Genomic DNA, 22,500 nt, shown 5'->3' on the forward strand with positions numbered 1-22,500 from the left:
CTCGCCCTTCGGAGAAGTTGGGCACACATTCAATAATTTTCGCCATCTTTGACAGAGCGCGTTCCGGTACGCAATAATTATCTTTAGGGTTGGTTCCTCTCGCACGTCTCCCACTCCGGACTGCTTCCCTTGGCCTTCTGGACCGTTGCTAAGCGCCCTTCTCCCTGGCACTGGCTTGGTTGACATCATGTATCTATTTAATTGTTTTGAAGTGGTGTGATATCTTTTAGGAAGGGGAGTATTGCATATCCCATTATATCCCTAAATGGCAGTTTAATGAAAATAATGGAGAGTGCTGTACATACTGGTATAGTCACTTCGGGAATGCCATGTATAAAACAATAAAATATTGTTCTATCTGAGCTCTTGTCTCGCTCAAGGTCACCTACCCTTTGGTGGACACACACCATGCTCACTTATCCCTGATTGGTCGTTTGGTTGACACACCCACAGATCGACTTCAGTGTTGACACGTAGTTCCTTTTGTGCAATTACTGTACAATATCATTCATTAATTATAAAAAGTTGCTAAGCATACTGTGAGAATGGGTCTGAAAATGGTGATGTTTATTACTTGCTATAGTGACTAAGTGCAAGTTTGTATAATGCTTATTATATTAGGTTGATATGACAATAAATAATGAATTTCGAATAGTATAATTATATTCTCTCTCTCCATATACACTGTCAGTGATAAAATACTGAATCGGAATTCCAAGGATAAGTAAACAAATTTGATTTTCATGGACATATATTCTCAAAAAAGCACCTTATAAATATGCGGTCAGTCTAAGAAGCAAGGATAAATACACAGATGCTGAATATCAAAATAAACCAAATTTCTAAGATCAGACTCCAAAAAAAATAAATAAATAAAAAGTATTGTGTTCTTGACATCCAAATAAGTAAAAAAATAAGGCCCAAAAAAAAAACACACAGATGTAGAAAATAACACCATACAACCTAAGTCATCACCAACTTACAAAAATATTCATTTGCTTACACTAATACAACTGACCAATTTATAATCACTCTGAGAATTAATCTGATTATCATACCATTAACTTAATTTTGGAAGCAGTATTCTTGCATGTATATCGTATACATCATAAGGCATATTTACTGAAATGTTTCCTAAAAATGATAAAATCTTGAAAGCCAAACATATTAATGACAGTTGCAGAAGCTGGATCACCTTTGCCGATACAACTATATACCTGGATGTCTAGAATAAAAAGAAATGGTACCCCAATATCAAGAATCTGGAAGGATATTTAAGCCTTTTCTAATAGATTCACATTGTAATATCGATAGCTACTACAAAACACTGCACTCCCTTCGAGTAATGGTGTTCGGGAATTCTCATGACTTCATACAAAAAATAACCAAAATATAACTATTTGCATGCTGCTTATTGCAAATTGTGATTTTTCTTAAGCATATTGATAACTTCTTAACTTTTGTCATCATTAGTATATTCTTTTTGACAAGTGTTAAATATTTTATATTACGTAACAGCAAATATACAACTGAAATGATCAATATTACAAGGGCTCTGGCAGTGTGATGCTTTCATAAATGTAAGACTAATAATTTTCATTTGAAATACCTTCAAATAATGGCTGTTTCAATTAACCTTTCCCCTTGAATAAAAATGATTATTGCAATTATTGCAAGGTTCATAATACATACAAGGCTGGTGTACTAAAATCAAAGCAAAAACTAGTTAATGAATTAACATTTCCCCATTACACGCATGGTAATGCTTAAGATCCTTCTTATATAATGAAAAATCTTGATCTTGTACTGACACCTGGGTAGGTTCAAACGAGAAAGAGCCTAAAGAGGTATTTAATTTGTCTTGTAATGAACACATTTTAAAATACTCCATCCCATAATAACAGTACATGCTTGACCTTTTTATATCATATCTTAAACAATGTTGGGCAGTGAAATATCTGTACTTTGTGCTATATAATAATATTTGAGCATTACTAATCTAAACAATGCAAACCAAGAAACTGATTAACTATACCATGAAGCAGGCAATTTTGAATAAAAAATAAACCAAAATGTATACAAAAAATAATATACTTTTAAAAACCACAAACATAATAGTTTTTTTTAAATCTTGGAGTTAAGATTCTTTCCTTCTAAATGTTTCATAATTTCAGATCTTCAAATTTGAATATTAGACATTTTCTAAATTCAAAAAGCAATCCATAACCTGAGCTTTACATAAACAAAACACCTCTTAGCATAAACTTCAACTCTATTGGTCCAGGTACACACTGGCTTAGATACCTATAAACATGTAAAGTATTTTGCTTGTGTGTCAGCAACCAGATTGAACAATATTATTAATAAAATCCACATTACTGTTAGTAATCATTTAAATAATGATCCTCCTAAAATAGATATTAATTGATCAATGACAAAAATAAAATAATAACAGGGTTTGATCTACCCATTGTTATTGCTTCTTTAATAAAATGACAAGGGAGACTTATCAGGAAAAATGCAAACCAGAGCTCATTTGTGGTTGATTTGCATGATGATGGCAACAGTCTTGAAAAGGCACTGCTCATGAAAATGCTCCAATACGTACCTTTAATGTGTTTTTCAAATTAATTAAAATCACAAATAACAATGATAGGAATCAGGATGGAACTCCTACCACATAAACAGTGCCCAGCATCAGGTGTGACTAGGTAATAATTTAATGAACATGTTTTTAATGAAGATGAACAATTCAATGATTGCCTTTGTACTAGTAAATTGTTATGCAATTACCATGATTTCTTCTATTATGACTAATAAATAAATCACTGAAGTTCTTAGATAATACATTTTACTTACATTTTTAGTTAAGAACAATAAAGTTCTGATGTTGAAAATATGAGTGATTCCCATCAAATCATATCCAAAATCACATTTGTGAGTCTTCACAAAACAATTTTAATGAACTATAAAGACTATCAATAATTTCTCATTTATTCAGACTCATTCATTATGTACAAAATAAAAAATAGCCTAAACATCCACAACCAAAAAGCAGCTAAAAATGAAATGATACAGCATAAAAAATATACAAATATCGAGATCCTCCAGTAGCTGTTGAAAGGCAAATAACAGAAGGAATAAAAATAAATGTGAAACTTGGAATGAGTGATTCAAACGTGAAGTACACTGCAAGAGAAAATCTATCCACAGATTGACAGTAACAGCTACAAGTTGCCTTTCTCACTTTCCACTTTCTCTCAGAAGCCATAGCCATAATTATTTAATGGAATGAATGAATTACTCCATAACAGGTTTATCCTAGCTACATATTCCTTAACACCAAGTCTAAGGCAGTATCACACATCCATACCATGTCTATAATAAACTGTTACTTCTTCACATGTAATGACTAAATTATTGGTGCTACTAAAATGAGCTTAATCTACTGTTGCCTCTTCTTGAGACAGTATCTAAAAATAAATCAAATATAGAATGGCATGTTTACTGTTCCAGTACTGTCATCACTACTGTAGGTTAGAGGGATATTCCTACAACAATAATAATTTACATAAAAGATAGATAGGCCCTCTTTGTTTATTAAGATACTGTCTTTAAAATAAAGCTGTGGTTCCTTAACCATTCTTGTTCCCCTACTTTAGGAATTTCTCCTTTTTTTCCACACACAAATATAAAATGTTAACCATGATGATTCTTCTGTTTCCATAATCTAAATGACTAGTGATTACTGTGATTTAAAACTATGATCTATAATACACACCATTATCGGAAATATAACTAACCAATCTCCATATGCAACAATACACTGAATATATTTCTTCTCTGCTAAAACTGCTATTGTCCTGGAATGGTAACCCACGTGTTTCCATTTTCACACAGTACAAACAAATTAGTCTAGAGAAACTCTGTTTAATTGGTCACAATGTCCTTTGATTGCTGATTTATAGTAATCTGAGATATCAAGATCTAATTGAAGTGAAAATAAATAATTATATATAAACAACACTGTATAATGGCACTAAGTCTACTCTATAAACATCTATCATTTATTTGGAAGAAGAATGCAAATGTGTACAATTACTCTTTAAATACATGTCACTCTTCATATCCTAATCCTGCACTTCTTACTCACTGATTCGCATAGTAGAACAAGACTCAGTTTAGTTTTAAATATATGGTTTTCTTTTCTTCAGTAACCTATTTACAAGTTGTCTCCTTATCTCAGATACATACAGCAGATTCAATGACAAGCACATGTGCACAACAAACTTGCAGATATACAGTCATACCATATACATATAGCCAAACACTCATTTCAACATACAGCTACAGCCTTCTTGCTTCAACTTGCTTCCTCATTCTCTGATTCCCCACTGAGTCCTGTGTTTTCTCCTGTCACCCTGCATCGATGTAAGATGGCCTTTTCATACGCTTTCTTCACAGCTTTCCTTTCAGCTGGTTTACGGGATTCTACAAGTTTGGCCTTATCCAAAGTTGAGTCAACTCCAAGGGGCTCTAACTTATTACGGGGAAGCCATTGCCTGGAGAATAAAATTATTGTTTTACAGAATGTATTATTACTTTTGAATAAAATCTGTTATGATATTGCAGCGTTTTGATTCAGTTATGGTTAGATGGTTTGCATGGAATCTGGATTACTTACCAAGTGCGTTTATTATCAAAGAACAACACTAAGTACATTGGTGAAGGGTAATTATTAGCCAATGCTAAAACATCATCTGGAGGTACTGGAATTGGAACACCATTGTGGAAGTATCCTGTTTTAGGCATCTTGGGATTGATAATCTGGAATAAAAAAAAAAAAAAAAAAAAAAGTGATTCTGAGGTTATATTGTCAAGTATAATAGAACACAGAAATTAAATGTGTCTTAGATGAAAAATTAGAGTAGTCCTGTATACATAAAACCATCTTACCACATGTATATCATCAGATATGTATCAATTTTTAGACTGCTTATAGCTTATAGAGAAACTAAGAAAATAAAAGTAACATACCAAAGCAGGATACCAAGGGTAACCCCGACACTTAGCCCAAACAAGGTCAAGAGGTTCTAGAGGAATCTGATCTCCAGTGTGACCTGAGCCAGGTGAATCAACTGCCACACTAGAGTCAGACTCACTACCAACACCTTCCGAATCCGAGTCTGAAGCAGTGTCATCCTCTGTATCCGTCAGGCTGGAGTTGGATTCAGAGTGTGTATCCTCATCAGTCTCTGGGGGTATCTCTGTCAGAGGAAATTGGAGTATGCCATTTGATGATTACATAATTTTTTTCATTCAAAAACAATTTACTGATCAAGAGGACAGAAGATTAATTACACAGCTATTTGACAACTAATAGCTATCAACTAACAAAGGAGGGGGAGAGGAAGAGGAAGAGGAGGAGCAGGAGGAGGAGGGGGAGGAGGAGGAGGAGGAGGAAGAGGAGGAGGAGGAGGAGGAGGAGGAGGAGGAGGAGGAGGAGGAGGAGGAGGAGGAGGAGGAGGAGGAGGAGGAGGAGGAGGACAAGGAGGAGGACAAGGAGGAAAAGGAGGAGAAGAAGGCAGAGGAGGAGACAAAGAAGGTGATCATCCAATAATTCTATGAACTATAAAGAAACCAAGACAAATGTGACATATTTTTCTAGAAAAGCAAAGTGCAAATTACTGAGAAAATAAATTCTACCTCACCAGCATAAGGTATATCGCCTGACTGTTCTACATATCAATTGCAAATGATTAATCAATGAAAAGTTACTACAATTTTCCAGTTATCTTTGCTCTTTAAGTTTTATTCTACTTACTTATTTTTGTTTCTTCTATAAAGTAATAATGGTAATTATACTCAACAAAAAAATATATATGGATCTATCATTTAACAATACAAATGTGCCAGATTTAGGGACATGAGCAATTCAAACATAAATCCATAATTAGTTCTCATGACTTTGGCTCTGAACCCCAGACTGCATCTTCTTTGAGGATGTTTCTTTTACACAAAACAAACAGACACAGCCAAACAGACAAGCATGCATGCACACACCCACAGTTATATATATTTAGAGAGCAAGACAGAAGTTTGAAAACAAATCTTCCATTACTGTTCTTGAGTAGGGACTGGAAGATTATATCACAAAATATCCTTATATCTTCTTTCTTTTTTTTTTCTTCCCTGCTTGTAAAAGAGACAAATAAAAATCTGCAAGAGTAGAGATTATAGAACTTTCAAACTGACAACATACAAATCAATGGAAACAAATAATATATTTACCTCCTCCACTATCATTTACTTCCCTCTACTAATACTGATAAAAATTAAGAAGCTTAACTATGTGCGATTTGCTAATTTAACTACAAAACTATCATGCATATGAAATGTGCATATGAAAAGTCACTAGAAGAAGAATCTCTACAGAGTGATACATACTTCTGAGTTTAGATCTTTTCATGTTTTTTTTGTTTTTTTTTTTTTAAGTAAATACATACCTTAAGACCACCTCTTTATTACATGCAAAATATCTTTTAGTCAACAAGTTAGAAATAATAAACAGGATTTTATCACCTCTTTAACATTTGCATACTATTCCACAGTGAGAAAAGAATCATGAACAAAGATCATGCATTTGTTTCTTCATCCTGCTTATAACCCTCTACTTCCAACTAAACCCTAGAAGCTGAAAAATAAGATTAAAAAAAACAGCCACTGCTTTACACACCCTCAACAACAAGTGACATAACCAAGCCTAATATAATACCTAGAACTAAAAGCTGACAAACCACCCCTACCGAACTGTGCAAAAATAGAAAAAAATAAAATAAATAAATAAAAGAAAAGAAAATGTACAACAGGAAGCAAACAAACCTCCTCCCTGTCGATACATCTTGAAGGAATCCTTGGATGGAGGTGTCCCACTGTCTGAGAGATCTAAGATTGAGATGTTTTCAGGGAAGGACAGGGAGGAGCCCGACTTTGTGTTCTGATGGCAAATAACACCGGAGTCAACACTTACTCCATTAGTCAACCCTGTATTCTGATGGTAAACAAGGTTGTTGTTAATACTTACTCCAATAAATAAACAACAAGAGCTGAATAATAATGAATAAATAAATAATAATAATAAAAAAGACATGTTTCCAAATCTTACACTTCCTTATCACTCTTGCATTTCTAGCATCTACCCTCCTATCTACCTACACTATGCTGCTTTTCTTTTCTCTGTAATATCAGGTTTCACAATGTAGGCATATCTGAATTAGCTGAATTCGTAAATTTCATTCACTTGCATACAATTTGTATCACTGAATCCTACCAAAAGTTGAAATATATAGAAAATAGAAAAAGACTAAAGAATTTGTCACATTTCAAAAAATTAACTCAAATACAGTAAGAGTGATTTAGCTGCATATTCTTCAGCTTACTTGCAATATAATAGAAGCCAGAAACTTCCATATAAAAGTTAAAAAATGATGGTATGACTCTCTGCTGTCACTAAAGTATAGTGAAGACAAGTAGGAAATCTCTTAAACTATTTTTGTGAAAGGATGAAAAATTACAGAATATTAATATCCACTAACCATTAGATGTCCCTTTTTCTTGTTTGCTGACTTTGGTGTCTTTTCTGGTGACTGAATATCAACATCGCTATTGGTGCCCTGTGTGCTCTCTGATGCTCGACGCTGGCGTGATATGCGCTTCTGGGGAGATGAGCTGTCTGGCTTCTGGAGCAAATGAGAACAATGAAATAAGCATTTACATATCAACAATTTTCAAATATTTGGAAACTGTTAAAAAGACATACAGATTGTATCATAAAATAAAGTAGAAATAATACAAAACATAGCAAATATCTTAAATATTGTTTCAACTACCAATAACATAAATATAAGAAGTCCATTTTTTGTGCGAACCTTAAAGAGTGCTCCAGCTTTTTTCGTAAAGAGTACTGATGTGCGGCGATTCACCCCAGATGGAGAGCTAGGTACAGAGGGGGGTTCTTCCTCTGGCCCATCTTCACTGCTTTCTTTGGTTGGTGTCACAGGCTCTGCTGAGTCACTCTCTACTTCTTGAAAAGTATTCATAAAAAAATCATAAGTATCATACAAACATCTTTTTTAACTTTAATTTTTTTTTTTTTATTCATTTCAGATCATACCTTACTTCCTATGATTCTTTTTGTAAATTCCTACATTATTTTAGTTATAAAATCCAAATTTTACATCTAATAGCTTCCTATGAATGCATCCTGAATTGAAGGTTATCACTTCAGCCAATCTTTTCTATTTATTATGGCAGAAAACACATCATAATCATTGTCCAAATGTTGAACAGAAGTAAAAATTTTCAGTAAAATGTCAGTAAAATATTATTTTAACTTTACTTTCTATCCAGGAAAAATTTCCCATCACACCCAAAGCAATGCTTCATAAAAATACTAACGCTTTTTGGCTGGGGGACTTGCAGATGGACCTGACAGAGTTCTAAGACGCTTAGGAGGGCGCCCTGGACCTCGCTTCTTGGGAGTCTCCTGAGCAGAATCTAGAAAGAAAAAATAAATATATATTAACCCAACTGGCACAGTTGGCAGGAATACATGCCCTGCCCATTGTAATATAAGTTTATTTATTGTATTTATACATAGATGGTTCTACAAGTGCTTAGTCACCAAGGAGTCAGTTATTAGTCCTATGTATCTCACCTGTTTACTCTTTTCCTTGATTTTTGGAAAGTTTCTTTTGTATTACTTAATTGTCTTTAGTGTTACCAAGACCTTAATAACAATTTAATCATCATAACATCAGTAAAGATAATAACAGTATCAATATCAAGAGTATTAAAAAGAAAACACATTTTTCCAGAATTTCAAGGAATGGGGAAATCAGATGCAGGTCACTAGGGCCTACTGATAGACTCCTTGGTGACTGAGTACATGTGGAGCTATCCGTATGTAACAAAATTCACAAAAAAACTGCAGGGGACAGTACATAAATAGTGATTGGGTTAAAAAGCTGCATTTACAGGATCCAGTAGCAAAGAGAATTAGTTATTAATCCAACAGATGACCCTAATTTCTCTGTCCTGCTTTTATTATGATGCTGATCCCCTGAGAGAAAAAAATTAACAGAGGAGGAAGTTCTTGCAAAAAAAAATATTTCTCTATCAATACTATCTTCAATACCAAAAGATACAAATATCATTATAAATTAAATAATATTTGACACTGGTCTCATACCTTCTTTCTCTGGTTTTGTTGCTTTACTTTCATCTGCAAGTGTGGCTGCATGGTCAGGATGATCTGATTCTCTCTGAGAGTTCTTATTGATTCGCTCGAAGAAGGAGTCAATGCGCTTCTGTTTGGTGTCATCCTTTTGAAGGAGTGATAAACATTAGCGCTATACATACAATACTTGCATGTAATTCATTTAAAAAACAACTTGTGCATACATTACATAAAAGGTAAATTTCATCAGACAACCAAAGACCCAATGCCTTGCCTTTGGTGTGCCTCTGAACCCTGTCTTGCGTTGACGACCTCGCTGCACAGGAGTGGTCATAGGTGATGATGACAGAGGTACCTTTCGATTGCTCAATGGTGTCTTAGGGGTGTGGGACAGGTGGACATTAACCATTTTTGCTGCCAGCGGAGGTGGTGTGCTTGGCCTGCTTGGCTCACCAGGTTCGGCCTCGTCATCAATGACTGAGCTATTATCTATATCTGGGAAATGTCATTAAGCTTAATGATTACACAAACAAATAATATCAAATATCTATCAAAGTTTTGGGAAAATTTACCTTTTCTAATGAAAATACAAAAGAAACAATCAATAGTTTTACCGGAATCATCCTTATCACTGTCGTCATCACTGTCATAGTATGTTACACTGGCCTTGTAATGACTATTTCCAGAATGATTCATTGCCAGTTTCCTGCGCACTATCCCAATCTCTCGTCTGTAAATAATTAATAATTAATAATAATAATAATAATAATAATAATAATAATAATAATAATAATAATAATAATAATAATAATAACAAAAATAACAATAATAATAGCAACAATAACAACAATAACAATAACAATAATAATAATAATAATAATAATAATAATAATAATAACTGTGGTGAGAACATTTTTAGAAGTGGCAATCATTTGCTCTAATGCAACAACAAAATTATCAGACTAAATGCTGTCAAGCAATATTGCAGACCCATGTAAATTATGTATCTAATTCTTAAAAAGATTAGCCAATAAATTATCAGTTAAATACCTGATGAGTTTTACACGCTTAATGCGCGCTACATGATGTCGAATCATGTTTGCTTTATCTAGGAGCTCAAGCAGTGCTTTCTCTCGATCTTCTAGACTTGCTGAATCATCACCATCAGCAACCAGGGCATCATCAACTGAAATGAAATATATATACATACATCTTATATCACAAAACACCACTTAACATCATGCATTCAAAACAGTTGACCTTGTAAGAAAAAATGATTGATCTCCTCACAATTTTTTTTTTATTAAAAAATACAACTTTTTTTTTTTTTTCTTCTTTTTTCCTTTACCTTCCTTGATAATCTTATTATCTGAGTACTCTGGCAAAGGTTTGGGTCGGTGTGGTAGTAGCAACCCAGTTTCCATATCAAATCCAATGTTCTCAACATTTCTTCGGAGTTGACGAATGATAGCACCACCCTAAAAAGTGATGCAAAAAAATACTGTTAAATATAAATAATAGTCATAGCTTAAGGTGACTTCCTCCTACTTCAAAAGGCAATTACATCCACATATATTTAACCAAAAATAAGTGAATTTTCATGAGCAATTGTACAGGGTAAAAACTTTGTATACATGCTGATTACCTGGTCCCGCAACTTAACAGCTGTTCTATAGAAAATGGTTTCTTTTGCATTATAGGTGAGACAGTTGTCAATCATCAGCTCAAAGTCACTTGCAAACTGATCAATTGTGCGGTATTGATGTGTCTCAGCCTTCTGTCTCATGGTGGAAAGATCCATGGGATGTTTTACCACATCAAGATAGTCAAGAACCTAGAAGATTTGCAATAATTATTAGATAAAAATTTAATAATAAAATTGCTATTTTTTCAATAATCTCACACCTTAACCTACAATAACATATTCATACAACCACTTATGCAAACGTATCTTTTCAAACAATGTAAAAAACAAACCTCATCAAAGTCAACTGGTTCAGCAAATATCATTTGTTGATCCTTCTCTTGAATTATATCAATGGTCTGCAGTAGTAGATGCACTAGAGGAGCTAACTGCACCTGCTTCTCCTCAGCTTTTCTGTAATAATCAGAATTTTATATTGATACATTCATTTTTATGTAAGATTGGGAATGATCAGATTTTTTAAAAATATCACTGATGTACAAATTATACAATTTGAACTGGGATGCAAATTTTAAGTTTAATACTAAACAGTTTTATTTAAATAAAGAAAAATCCTAATAAACAGAATATTTACAATGACTGTCAACATAACATTAACCCCTATCCCCTGGGCTAGAGGTTAATGTACATGTATGTACATACATGTACATACATGCCATGCTCACTATGAGTTTAATTTTATAATTCTTTTTACACACACATGGCTCCACAAGCACTAAGTCATCAATTAGCCAATTACGAGTACTACCTGTCTCACTTGTTTGAACATTTCCCTTATTTTTGAAGAAAAAAAAAAATTGTATCTAATATTGCAAATAACACTATAATAATTACAAAGTCTATAACAAAAATAACAGCATCAAATACTGATGGCATTAGTAAAAAAAAGTGAGGCCACAAGATCTACTGATTGACTCCTTTGTGGCTAAGCACTTGCAGATCCATCTCAGTGCAGAGGCATTTCACCAAACAATCCTACAGTGAACACATTTTCCCAGGGCTTTTGAGTTAATGAAATATCAATGATTATAAGAAAAACTAAGACTGTGTACTTACGCCTTGACTAGCTCTCTCTTGGTTTTTTCCCTCTTTCTAATTAGTTCACAGAGCAGCCTTGCTTTTTCAAGATCCTGACGTAACCTCTGCCAATACTTAATTTCTTCTCTGCGTCTCTCTGCCTCCTGTTTTTTAATATTTTAAATGTATGATATTTGTTTGTGGAATAAATGCTCTCGTAACCAATGATTAATTACATGAACAAAATAGCACAGATGCTACAAAACTGATAAAATTCTATGTAGATTTTTCATTTACTGGAAATGTGCAAAATGAAGTTGACAAACTGAATAATTAGGAAAACAATTACACTGTGGTACAAGGCAATAAAAACAAGATTAGTAAATAAAGTAACAAACTTTCAATTACATTAGGCAAGTATGTTCTGCAGTATTATCACGACAGTCACCATAATCCAAAAACAAAAAATGACTTACACTGAGTATTTTCTCCTTATCCTTATAGTCTGTGTTCTTCTCCTCAGGTGACCGATTGCTACGGCGGGAATGTGAGGTTGTAAGCCGTCTCAGCAGCGGGACGCCATTTCTCGATTGCCGCTTCAAGGTCCAGAAGGCTAAGAGGCGGTGCATGAACTGTGACCTTTTAGGCATACTGACCAGGGATGCCAATTTCTGAATACTGAGGAAGAAGGACAAAGGTGAAATGACTTGTCTCAATGTTTGCAAATCTGGAGGGAAGTTTTTTCATCTCAGATCTGAAATGGTTTTCCTATGTCATTAAACATATTAAATAAATACTCTAATTTGAACAAAATTTGTAAATAGTGAAAACGAAATACAAAATATATGAAAATAACATTATCACTGTAAGACATTACTGTAAGAACATAAAAAGATTTATCTTTTTTTTAACATATTTTTAATAAGATTCCTCAATAAACAACTCTAGTTTCTACAAAATTACTTTAAACATTAAAATTGGTTTAGTTATGCTGAAAAAATAGATTACATTAAGTGTCTCATGTGTGATACCAAACAGCCTATCTGGCAAAATAAAGTCAATAGGTACACACAGGTAAAAGAGAAAGAATGGGAAAGATTAAAAGGAGTCTTGTATTAGGATGCATATCTGTCTTATATCTAGAGAGACAAATGTAATTCTAAGTGATCTCTTTTTTTAAGGTTTAAATCTTTAAATAGTGCTATAAAAAGACCACTCAAGATTATAAGCTTACACTACTCTACATGTAAACTATGTGTTCAAAGTATCTGAATAAGGTGTCTGATATTTTGGGTTATAAACTGCCAGTAGGACTCATTACCTGAATACATCAAAGTAAGTCTTGGGATCATCATCATCATCATATCCTTGATATTAGTCTACACAATAAATGCCGTACTTCTATAACTTTACTGTCTTTAGTCAATATCACTACACAACTATTATTTCTCTTACTATCAATAACTATATTCTTTTGCAAAAATAATGGAAACCTCATAATCATAATATCAATTTTACTGTCATTCTACAAATAAGTCACTACAAGTCCCCCTTAAACCAGTATAACCTATATACACTTTAACTGAAAAAAAAGTTCTTCCAGTATTTTCATCATAATATTGATAGGACTGTAATCACGGTAATCAATCATTACTTTGAAAAAAAAAAGAAAATTCTAAAAAATCTACTAACCTTATAATAAAACACACAAAATACTAATTCTCATTTCATGCCCCCATGCTAGTCACACAATTACAGTTTAGGTTTAGTGGGCAATTCCAAAAGTCAGGCTCCTCCCTGAATTACACAATCAGCATGCAATACAGTCAACTGTAAATCTATGGCCTTATTATCTAGAAGCATACAACTCATTCTGACTTGCTACAGTTAGAAATAAAAGATAAAAACCACAATCTTCTTCAGTAAGATAAATTATAATTATCAGCCACATTGTTTACAGGTTTGCTTTTACATATACTCAGCAGGGATAAGAACAGCACTTCAATGGACAACTAAGCTGCATACATGGAGAAAACAAGTTAATGAAAACTACGGCAATTACAAGCTCAAATGAGACCACCACTGCAAAGATCACTTGAATGAAAAACCCATCTTACTTACTTCACCAATTCTATACATGCCTGACAGATACTGTGATGCCATACCTGAACATTTCATTCAGGCTAAAGATTACTTTAAACTCATTGCTAAGAGTCAAATTTGAACCTCTTGTTTAAAAACTAAAAGTATGATTACTATGGAGCATGGGTATCAAAGTACCTGTCATAATTTGCGAGTATGCAGGGTCACTCCCACTGGCAAGACAAGTTACCCTCCATGGTGGACAAGGTTACCACACACTTACTTTTCACTGGGTAGGATGGGCACAGAGTTGACAACACCACAATAGGTAGGGAGTATGGGACTATGAGACCCAACACAGGGCAGAAGGGGGTGCCGGGGAAACAAAATAAGCTGGTTAATGCAGGACATTTCTATCTCATACCCAAAAAGGATACCAAATAAGAATAAATAAGGAAATGTAGCTTATAAAACATAAAAAAAGGCTTAAGGGATTATTTACAATATGTGCAAAACAGAATGTATATAATGGTAACGAGAAAACCAGAGAACATAAAACCCGTGTAGCAAGCCGTACCTCATGCATGTGATTGGGTTAACACACATACATGCTTAGTGATCAGGCTGTGCAAGCATTGTCATCACTGCACTTATCTTTAGGCATTTATTGTTCATTCTTGGATTATTCAAGCAAAATATTATGCAATGTTTTCATCTTGAACCTGTTTGTTTATGTTACTTTACTATTATAGTAATGGACCAAATACTTTTCCATTAACTTTAAATGGTAATAATCTCAACATTTAGGTGACTAACAACACAGGTAAGATGAAAGGACAAGGAGATGAATAACAGGCAAAAAAAAAAAAAAAAAAAAAAAAAAAAAAAAAAAAAAAAAAAAATATGAAGTATTTCAACCTCCTGGCTTATTAACAGCTGCTATCTAAATGGAATGGAAAAGCAAGCAATCCAACAAACCAAATGCCAAAGACCTGAATAACTATATACAGTGAATAGGTTAGAGGGGACATTTACATATGGATCCAGATAGGACATAGGAAATATGGGTACACTGCTCTTTTCCTTTTTATGCTCTCAATGGTTTGACTTAATCTTACTATAACAAAAAAAATTACACTCATTTTCTTAATGCTTAATGTTTAACCATCTAATTAAAGATTATATAAACTGCTTGTATCATTCTGGCACAATCAGAAACAGTAATGCACCCGGCATAAGTTGAATTTACAAGTCAATCTGTAACACGGCCTACAGCATCTAGACTAACATAATGGAGTTCTCAAAACTCAAAGCACTGAAATGGATCATGACAAAAAACTTAACAGTTAAAGCTGTCAGCACATAAGCTTATCTGACACTTTTCAAATCATTTGTGAACTCCATTACAATAAATTAAAGCCATTGCAAGTATCACTCACCTCTTATGGTCTGCAAATCTTACCATGAATCTTAAAGTATTATCTCTTATCTAGAAGCCAACACATCAGCTTACTATAATATTTAATCTATCAGTTATATCAGTCAAGAAACATGATTACGATTATTTTAGTTATTTGTGGAGCATAATTTTTTTCTCCACTATTTCAAAGAACAAGATGTACTGAATTCACTTCAAATTCAGTGACATTAATCTAAGTCTCTCTCAAAATCAATAATAGTAGCTGCTGACAATTCTGACACTTGGGAAGAGATAGCCTTATTTTCCAAGGTAAAAGTCACCTTTGTTCAAAGTAACAATAATATAAGTGAAAAAGTATAAACACCTAACTGACCTTGCATTCATAAATAGTACTTTCCAGTAAATGTTTATTAGCAAACATAGGAGATTTAAAACACAGTTCAACTAATGATCAAAGAGAAAATCGTACCAAATGTCCTAGCTGCAAACTCATCAACTAAGTATTCACCAATTTCCTAGAAAAATAAAATTAAAACTGAAACCTACAGGAAAATTTGAATCAAGTGTTGGGCTTTAACAACCTAAAAGAAAAACACGATGATAACAAAAAAAAGGGGTCCTTTCTTACCGGTCAGCTGGAATTGTGGGAACTGAAACAATTGGAGCAGCAGACCGTTTCTCAGCCAAAATCTTACGAGCTTTCTTCATTTTCTGTCGTGATGCCGCTTTTGCCGCTGCTTTCTTAGCCGAGTCCATAATCTCATCGAGCTGAGGACGCTGAAAAGTGAACACACACTGGCCCTTCAACCACAAATGTTCAACACAGCAAAAGCAGAGGAGGCAAGCACTGGACGACCGTCACACCAGATATGTGCCAGACTGTACATGCTAGTCCTCTTTCTGTTCTTAATACTATATCTAAAGAAATTTAGAAAAAAGATATTGTACATTATCTCATCATAAAGAACTTTCCAATTTTTTAACAAAAATTTTTGTCTGATTTATTAAAAAATTTTGATTCAAAAAAATATTATGAATGGCCATGGCTACACTCCTTCCCTGAATCCAACTGCGACTCATTTCAATTCTACCAATTCCTAACTTACATATTCAGTTTGGCACTTTCAATATCAGTATACGTAGTTATGCTTGACCAGCAAACAAGCACTGACTGCATAATTCTGCTCACTAAGGTGCAAATAAAGGGATTAGTTGCAGAACAAAAACATATATGCATTCAAGAGTGTATCTGCCACAAACCAGCATTTAAAAAATATTAATTTCTCTAAAACCTTCTACCTCAATATTTGTAGAACTATAATAACATGATTACACAAACAATAGAAGCTGTCAACTTTTTCAAACTTATTCTTGGGTGAATTCTTCATATTTTTTACAAATATAAATAAACTTTCTGGATCTGTATTCCATCTAAAAATATATCCTAATTTCACATGATATACAAACAAAGATGTGATAACAGTTTCCAATATCAATATTTAAAACTACTTCAGTATAATGACATAACAAGGGAAATTCAAAATAATCATAAAAAAAAATACTTTCACTATCTTTTTGTTCTTAAAATTATGGTTGTTATTCTTGTTCTTTGCAAATATTTTCTAAACAACTATCAACTGATATAGTTGTTGCTTTTTTGTGTTTTCATTTGATCATGTTGGTGCTCCACCAAATTATTAAAATTTGGCCTAACATATATGGAACCAGATTAATTAAGTATATTCTAAGTGACTTCACTGAGTGTTTCCTTGCTTGCCATGAGATCTCTAATCACCTACTTCTGTCAGCAAAAGTCCTGACCTGCCAGATTCACCATGTTTGAGTTCAGAAATAGAGTAGATGTTTGACATATTTCACTGAAGTATATTTAGTGCTTAGTGAAGCATTTTTTAGAATATGAAAGTAAAGCAGGCAAGATTATAGAGGGATACAAGATGTCACAAGACATCTAACAAGCAAAATCTGACCATAGTAGGCATCCCACACATACATCAATATAGATGAAAGACTCATGACCTGATAATCAGCAAATAATAATGATGATATCAGAAACTATATGATATCACACTGCCTTACAGTTACTGTATTTTCTTGCTTTTGAGGAAATAATCCATAATCCATTTATCCATAAAAAATAATTAATGAAAAAAAAAACAATATTACATAGGGTAAAACTTTTGCAGCACTGTTTCATGGCTATAACTGTATTCCCTATGAACAGACTTACACATACTATGATGTCTGCTGCAATCATTTGCATTCATCACATCCTAGGTGCTTCTCAACTATAAGAACAAGGACACAAGTCACAAGTCAGCATATAGTTTGCTTTCCAATGTATTATTACCATCTCATGTATCTTTTACCAAAAACCTTTCTAAAACTTTAATCATCACATCTGATTTGAATCTTAAGTTCTGCTTTATCATTTATCTTACCAACTCTTTCCCTATCTTCAGCCTTCTCTCTTCTGATGACAAGTTAACCACTGTTCTAGCATTTTTTAACATTATTTCCCATAAAATAGACAAATCTATAGGGGGAATTTTTTCTTCTTTTAAGTAACTGAAAAATAAAGACACTTTATTTCTTTCACTACTTCTGGTCTTATACTTGTATAATGCCAATTGTCAGAAAGGAGTTACATGTCATTTTTTAGTTCTCCTTCTGCACTGCACCTTTCTTATGAATATTTATTGAATTCTAGAAAAAAAATAAAAGTTCCTTCTAGCTTCCAGGTTCAAGCTTGTTAGCAGGAAAGTGCTGAGAGAGCAGAATATTAGGAAGCACAAAGGGTGGTGCAAGAGCTTGAGCAAAGCCAAAACAAAATGGTGAAGTAAGCAATACATCTATATCAACTATTTCCCTTGCTCTCTCTTTTACTTCTCCATCTCTTGCTAATATTGATATGGCATGACTAGCAGGAGTCCTATCATAAAAAGGAAAGTTACTTTGTATTTCAACAAACTTCAGGCAGTCTTTGGTTTGGAATAAATATAGTTGATCATTTTTATTTACATCATTATGTAATAATCAATAGTCAAATTTGCCATGTATATTATGTAAACAATCAAAATAAACATAACATACCGCATCTGAGTCAGCTGGGGTGTGCATATCACAGTAAGCTGCTTTTCGCACTGTAACTGATGTGCCATTCACACTTGTCTCTCTTACTGCATCAATCTTCATATGCAGTCCTGCTTGTTGAGCACAGGTCACATGGAAAGCTGTGAAAAGTATGAAATATTAATAAAAAAAAAGGCATACTGACAATACAGCATCTGATAGAGTAAATTGTCTTCATGTGCCAAAATAGAAATAATATAATAAAAGAATATATAAAAGCAAAAAGCAGAAAGGTACAAGACTGCTAAACATGAGGATAAGAGAATGGCAGTCAAGGAGGCTAAGAGAAAGAATTAGAGAATAATATAAATGATAAAAAAAGGTAGTGGGTCCCAATTTATATGCTATTATTTCAAAAGAGTACAGAAAAATATCTAAAAAAAATAACTACCTGTATAGCAGTTTACTTTATTACACTGGATACAAGCACCCACTCCTCTCTGCTTGCATATGTAGCATGTGAGTTTCCAGCGAGCAGGAGGTATATTACCAATACTGTCTATTGGCTCAAGGAAAACCTGCAATACACATACAGGGATTAAAATTTGCCTGTAGTATAGAAAAGGAAGCTTTGTAGTACATATAACCTTAGAAAGACTTTTATTTATTTATATAAATATATAAATATATAAATATTATATTATATTATATTATATGTATATGTATATGTATATGTATATGTATATGTATATGTATATGTATATGTATATACATATACATATACATATACATATACATATACATATACATATACATATACATATACATATACATATACATAAAATATATATAATATATATAATATATATATATACCCATATATACACACATATATATAAGAAACTCTCATACTTACAGTATTTGCAAAACAAACTTCAGGAATCCACATGGCACAAACAACATGAGCCCAGCGAGCATCATCTGTCTGTTTAAATGCTCCACCCTTGTTAGGACAAAGAGCACAGTCAACAGCCCGTGATGGAGATTGTAAGCACCGCCTGCATAGCCACTGCCCCTCTGGGATGTAAGGAACTCCATAGCACTCCTGAGAAATTGACAAGACAGATTTAACATATCTGAAAATTACCACCTCTTTTACCAGTTTCACAACATTCCTCTCTAGTATTTGATTTTGAAATTAGTTCCTTAATACAAAGTACTAACCTGATGCACTGCTAAGTTGCACATATCACAGAATAGGATAACATTACTGTTCTGACACTCTCCATCCATACAAATACAGCATACAGCATCCTCATCTATTGGCACACCAGAATCTCTGCCAGTTGACTGAGCCTAGAATAACATAATATTACATATAAGAAAAAATATAACTAAATCTTATGGTTTAGAGTTGATATGGAATAGTAACATGAAGAACAAATAGTTATCCAAATTACCAATAAAATCACTTATATATTTCTATATACCATGTACTACTGATAAACCAGAAAGAACTTTTAGGCACATCAAAAAGATAATTCAAATATGAAATCATAATACTATTTTACAATCACATTCCTTAAATTTTCTTCATGCAAGACCAGTATCACAAATCAAATGGTTTTACCTGAAAGAAAGATTCCTTTTCTAAACGATCCATGAGTAATTCAAAGGTCTCCATTTCTACAGGTGGGAGTTCATCCACAGCTCGCTTCTCATTCATTTTCTGCAGCCATGCTCTGTCTTCCTCATCCATGTCATACTCCACTTCTTCATCTAATTCTTCAAGACTTTTCTCTATGAACCTAAAAACCATAAAGTTACCCAATTTTCTGAATTTCCATCCAATTGCTACTGAGAAACATTCATGAGTTTTAACATAAACATGAAATCTTGAAATTGTATAAAACAATCATAGCATATAACTAAATTAATGGAGCAAATAAATCTGCCTGCTTTTGTTTTTAATCAATATCATATTACAGTATAAACACACACAAACCAAAACACATGGATATACAGTTAATATAAGAGTACTACACATATTATTCATATATACCTATGATAGTTGGATGGTTGTGGAGGAGCATCAGGAAGATTCTTGTAATAATCCTCTATGACTGAAAATGACGCTTCTGGGAGTTTGTTGCTTTTTTTCTCTTCTATTGTGTAACGTTGGACATCTACCCCTCTATCTTTATCACCTGTACGAGCCTGTGTAAAACAAACAGAGTTACAATACATAAATTAAGGAAAGACAGTTTCCCTACGTTTCCTTTCAAATGGTTTGCAGATATTCAGTGACACAAATAGTCTTTATATACTCACTTTTGGTGGTTTCTGGAGAGGAGTTTTCTGCACCGGAGTTTTTGATAGGGAGGTTTTGGATGTTGGTGTCTTGGGCAATGGCTTGATAGTTGGTGTGCGTGCTTGCTCCTGAGGTGGGGGCTCCTCTACAACCGGAGGCATTGAAGCTTCGTAATCCTCCTGATCACAAAATGGAAAATCGTGCTTACCACACATGATTTTCTAAAATTAGTGAGGTCATATAAAACAATAAATACAAATAAATAACATATCTGTAAAAAAAAAAAATTCAAGACAATAATACCTCTTAGAATATTAGTAACCATTATACTTATCATGAATACACAAAGTACAAGTATATACCAGCAACACCTCTTTACTATCAATAGTAAAGCCCTGGATTCTATTCCCACCTTTGATAAAATTTCTATTGGGTCATAGACAGATAACCGTGTCAATTTTCCATCAACCTCAAACTCCACAGTTTTCATGTCATGCGAGTATGGTATTGAAGGTGGCTCTGGATCCTGGCTTGCTACAGGGGATGGGGGTCGCTTCATGTTTTTCTTCCGGGCTGAAAGGTGAACCAAATAAAAAGTAGATAGAAATTAAAGTTATTACCTTTATCTCTCAACATATTCACAGGACTTATTAAGTATTTTCTCACCTGATTTTGGAGTGACCACATTTGGAGGAGGATTCTCATGGTCATATGTGTTCATGTGGTGCTGAATGCCTGCTAGACTGCGGTAAATCTTGCCACATGATGCATGCGGGCATTCATACGGAGGTTTTGTCATACGACAGTGGTCCAGGAACTGGTCCATGTCATAGCCAAGGCCCAGCCGAGGCATGATGTATTATATATCTGTAAACAATGACCAATATATAATGCTTCTTACTTATATATACAATGAATCATTCAACTTTATACATACAATACTTAATATCACTTAATGTATTTTATTGCAACATTCCTTTGAATAATAGTGAAACATATTTTTCTAGAATGTAATACTTGATTCTGCAGCTGAATATTCATGAGATAAATTAAATCTTTAATCAGGAATATAACAAAGCCAGCATCCTTTACATAAAAAATCTAAATAGAGTAATTTTAGAAGCAGATTTACAGACAGAGCAACCATACACTTCACAGATGCTGCAACACACTCAGCAACACCAAACATTACCAATTCAGCAGATTCAACTCGCCAGTAATCTGCCAATCCTCTCCCGTCCTCACAATAAGTAGGCCTTTGAAGTGCTGCTCCTCTGGCACTTGCACTAGGAATGGAATTATATGAACTAAATCCATTTCAACCCTCCCTCAGATGATCTAGGCATTGACTATCCCTCCCCTGCCTCAATAATAGCAGCATCCTACAAAGAACAATAAATTCTTTCCTTTCTTCCCCGACAGCTAGAGTTTTTGTGGTGCACACTAACCCAAATACAGCACTTCTGTTTTGCCAGTCACATATGCCAGATTCTATGATTCTCATTCAAAAACCACTTCTAAATGAGCACCGACGACCCTACTACTCATAAACCACTGAAAAAGCAACAATTGACCACCATAGAGAGACGAGATGCCGAGAGTTGTCAAAAGCAAACCCGGAGCAGGACCTCAAAATG

The 22,500-nt window shown here is 33.7% G+C and overlaps 2 protein-coding genes across 11 annotated transcripts in view; both read right to left on the bottom strand.

The window, feature by feature from the left end:
* LOC119580870 (formimidoyltransferase-cyclodeaminase-like) overlaps positions 1–159 on the bottom strand; it is an 8,143-nt gene extending 7,984 nt beyond the window's left edge. The window contains exon 1 of the mRNA XM_037929081.1: positions 1–159. This exon is cut by the window's left edge and continues 8 nt beyond it. Within this exon, the coding sequence (XP_037785009.1) occupies positions 1–46 (46 nt within the window). The 5' untranslated portion in view covers positions 47–159.
* Positions 160–733: 574 nt separating this feature from the next.
* Positions 734–22,500, bottom strand: part of LOC119580868 (bromodomain-containing protein 1-like) — a 22,310-nt gene continuing 543 nt past the window's right edge. For 2 of the 10 annotated variants that reach the window (XM_037929072.1, XM_037929073.1), the window contains 27 exons: positions 21,530–21,730; positions 21,276–21,436; positions 20,884–21,066; positions 20,615–20,769; positions 20,183–20,360; positions 19,777–19,908; positions 19,469–19,657; positions 19,004–19,130; positions 18,574–18,713; positions 16,091–16,239; positions 14,326–14,385; positions 12,437–12,638; positions 12,000–12,124; positions 11,216–11,336; positions 10,884–11,072; positions 10,587–10,716; positions 10,289–10,424; positions 9,853–9,968; positions 9,513–9,733; positions 9,251–9,383; positions 8,458–8,556; positions 7,929–8,083; positions 7,596–7,739; positions 6,883–7,051; positions 5,038–5,267; positions 4,685–4,827; positions 734–4,562 (listed from right to left, as the gene is read on the bottom strand). In XM_037929072.1, coding sequence (XP_037785000.1) covers positions 4,364–4,562; positions 4,685–4,827; positions 5,038–5,267; positions 6,883–7,051; positions 7,596–7,739; positions 7,929–8,083; positions 8,458–8,556; positions 9,251–9,383; positions 9,513–9,733; positions 9,853–9,968; positions 10,289–10,424; positions 10,587–10,716; positions 10,884–11,072; positions 11,216–11,336; positions 12,000–12,124; positions 12,437–12,638; positions 14,326–14,385; positions 16,091–16,239; positions 18,574–18,713; positions 19,004–19,130; positions 19,469–19,657; positions 19,777–19,908; positions 20,183–20,360; positions 20,615–20,769; positions 20,884–21,066; positions 21,276–21,436; positions 21,530–21,716 — 4,173 coding nt within the window. In that variant the 5' untranslated portion in view covers positions 21,717–21,730 and the 3' untranslated portion in view covers positions 734–4,363. Of the gene's footprint in view, positions 4,563–4,684; positions 4,828–5,037; positions 5,268–6,882; positions 7,052–7,595; positions 7,740–7,928; positions 8,084–8,457; positions 8,557–9,250; positions 9,384–9,512; positions 9,734–9,852; positions 9,969–10,288; positions 10,425–10,586; positions 10,717–10,883; positions 11,073–11,215; positions 11,337–11,999; positions 12,125–12,436; positions 12,639–14,325; positions 14,386–16,090; positions 16,240–18,573; positions 18,714–19,003; positions 19,131–19,468; positions 19,658–19,776; positions 19,909–20,182; positions 20,361–20,614; positions 20,770–20,883; positions 21,067–21,275; positions 21,437–21,529; positions 21,731–22,500 lie in introns of those variants that run through there. The other 8 variants (XM_037929078.1, XM_037929077.1, XM_037929076.1 and 5 more) reach the window with 8 other exon arrangements.

Source organism: Penaeus monodon, chromosome 14 (assembly GCF_015228065.2).
Source record: "Penaeus monodon isolate SGIC_2016 chromosome 14, NSTDA_Pmon_1, whole genome shotgun sequence".
Taxonomy (NCBI): Eukaryota; Metazoa; Arthropoda; class Malacostraca; order Decapoda; family Penaeidae; genus Penaeus; species Penaeus monodon.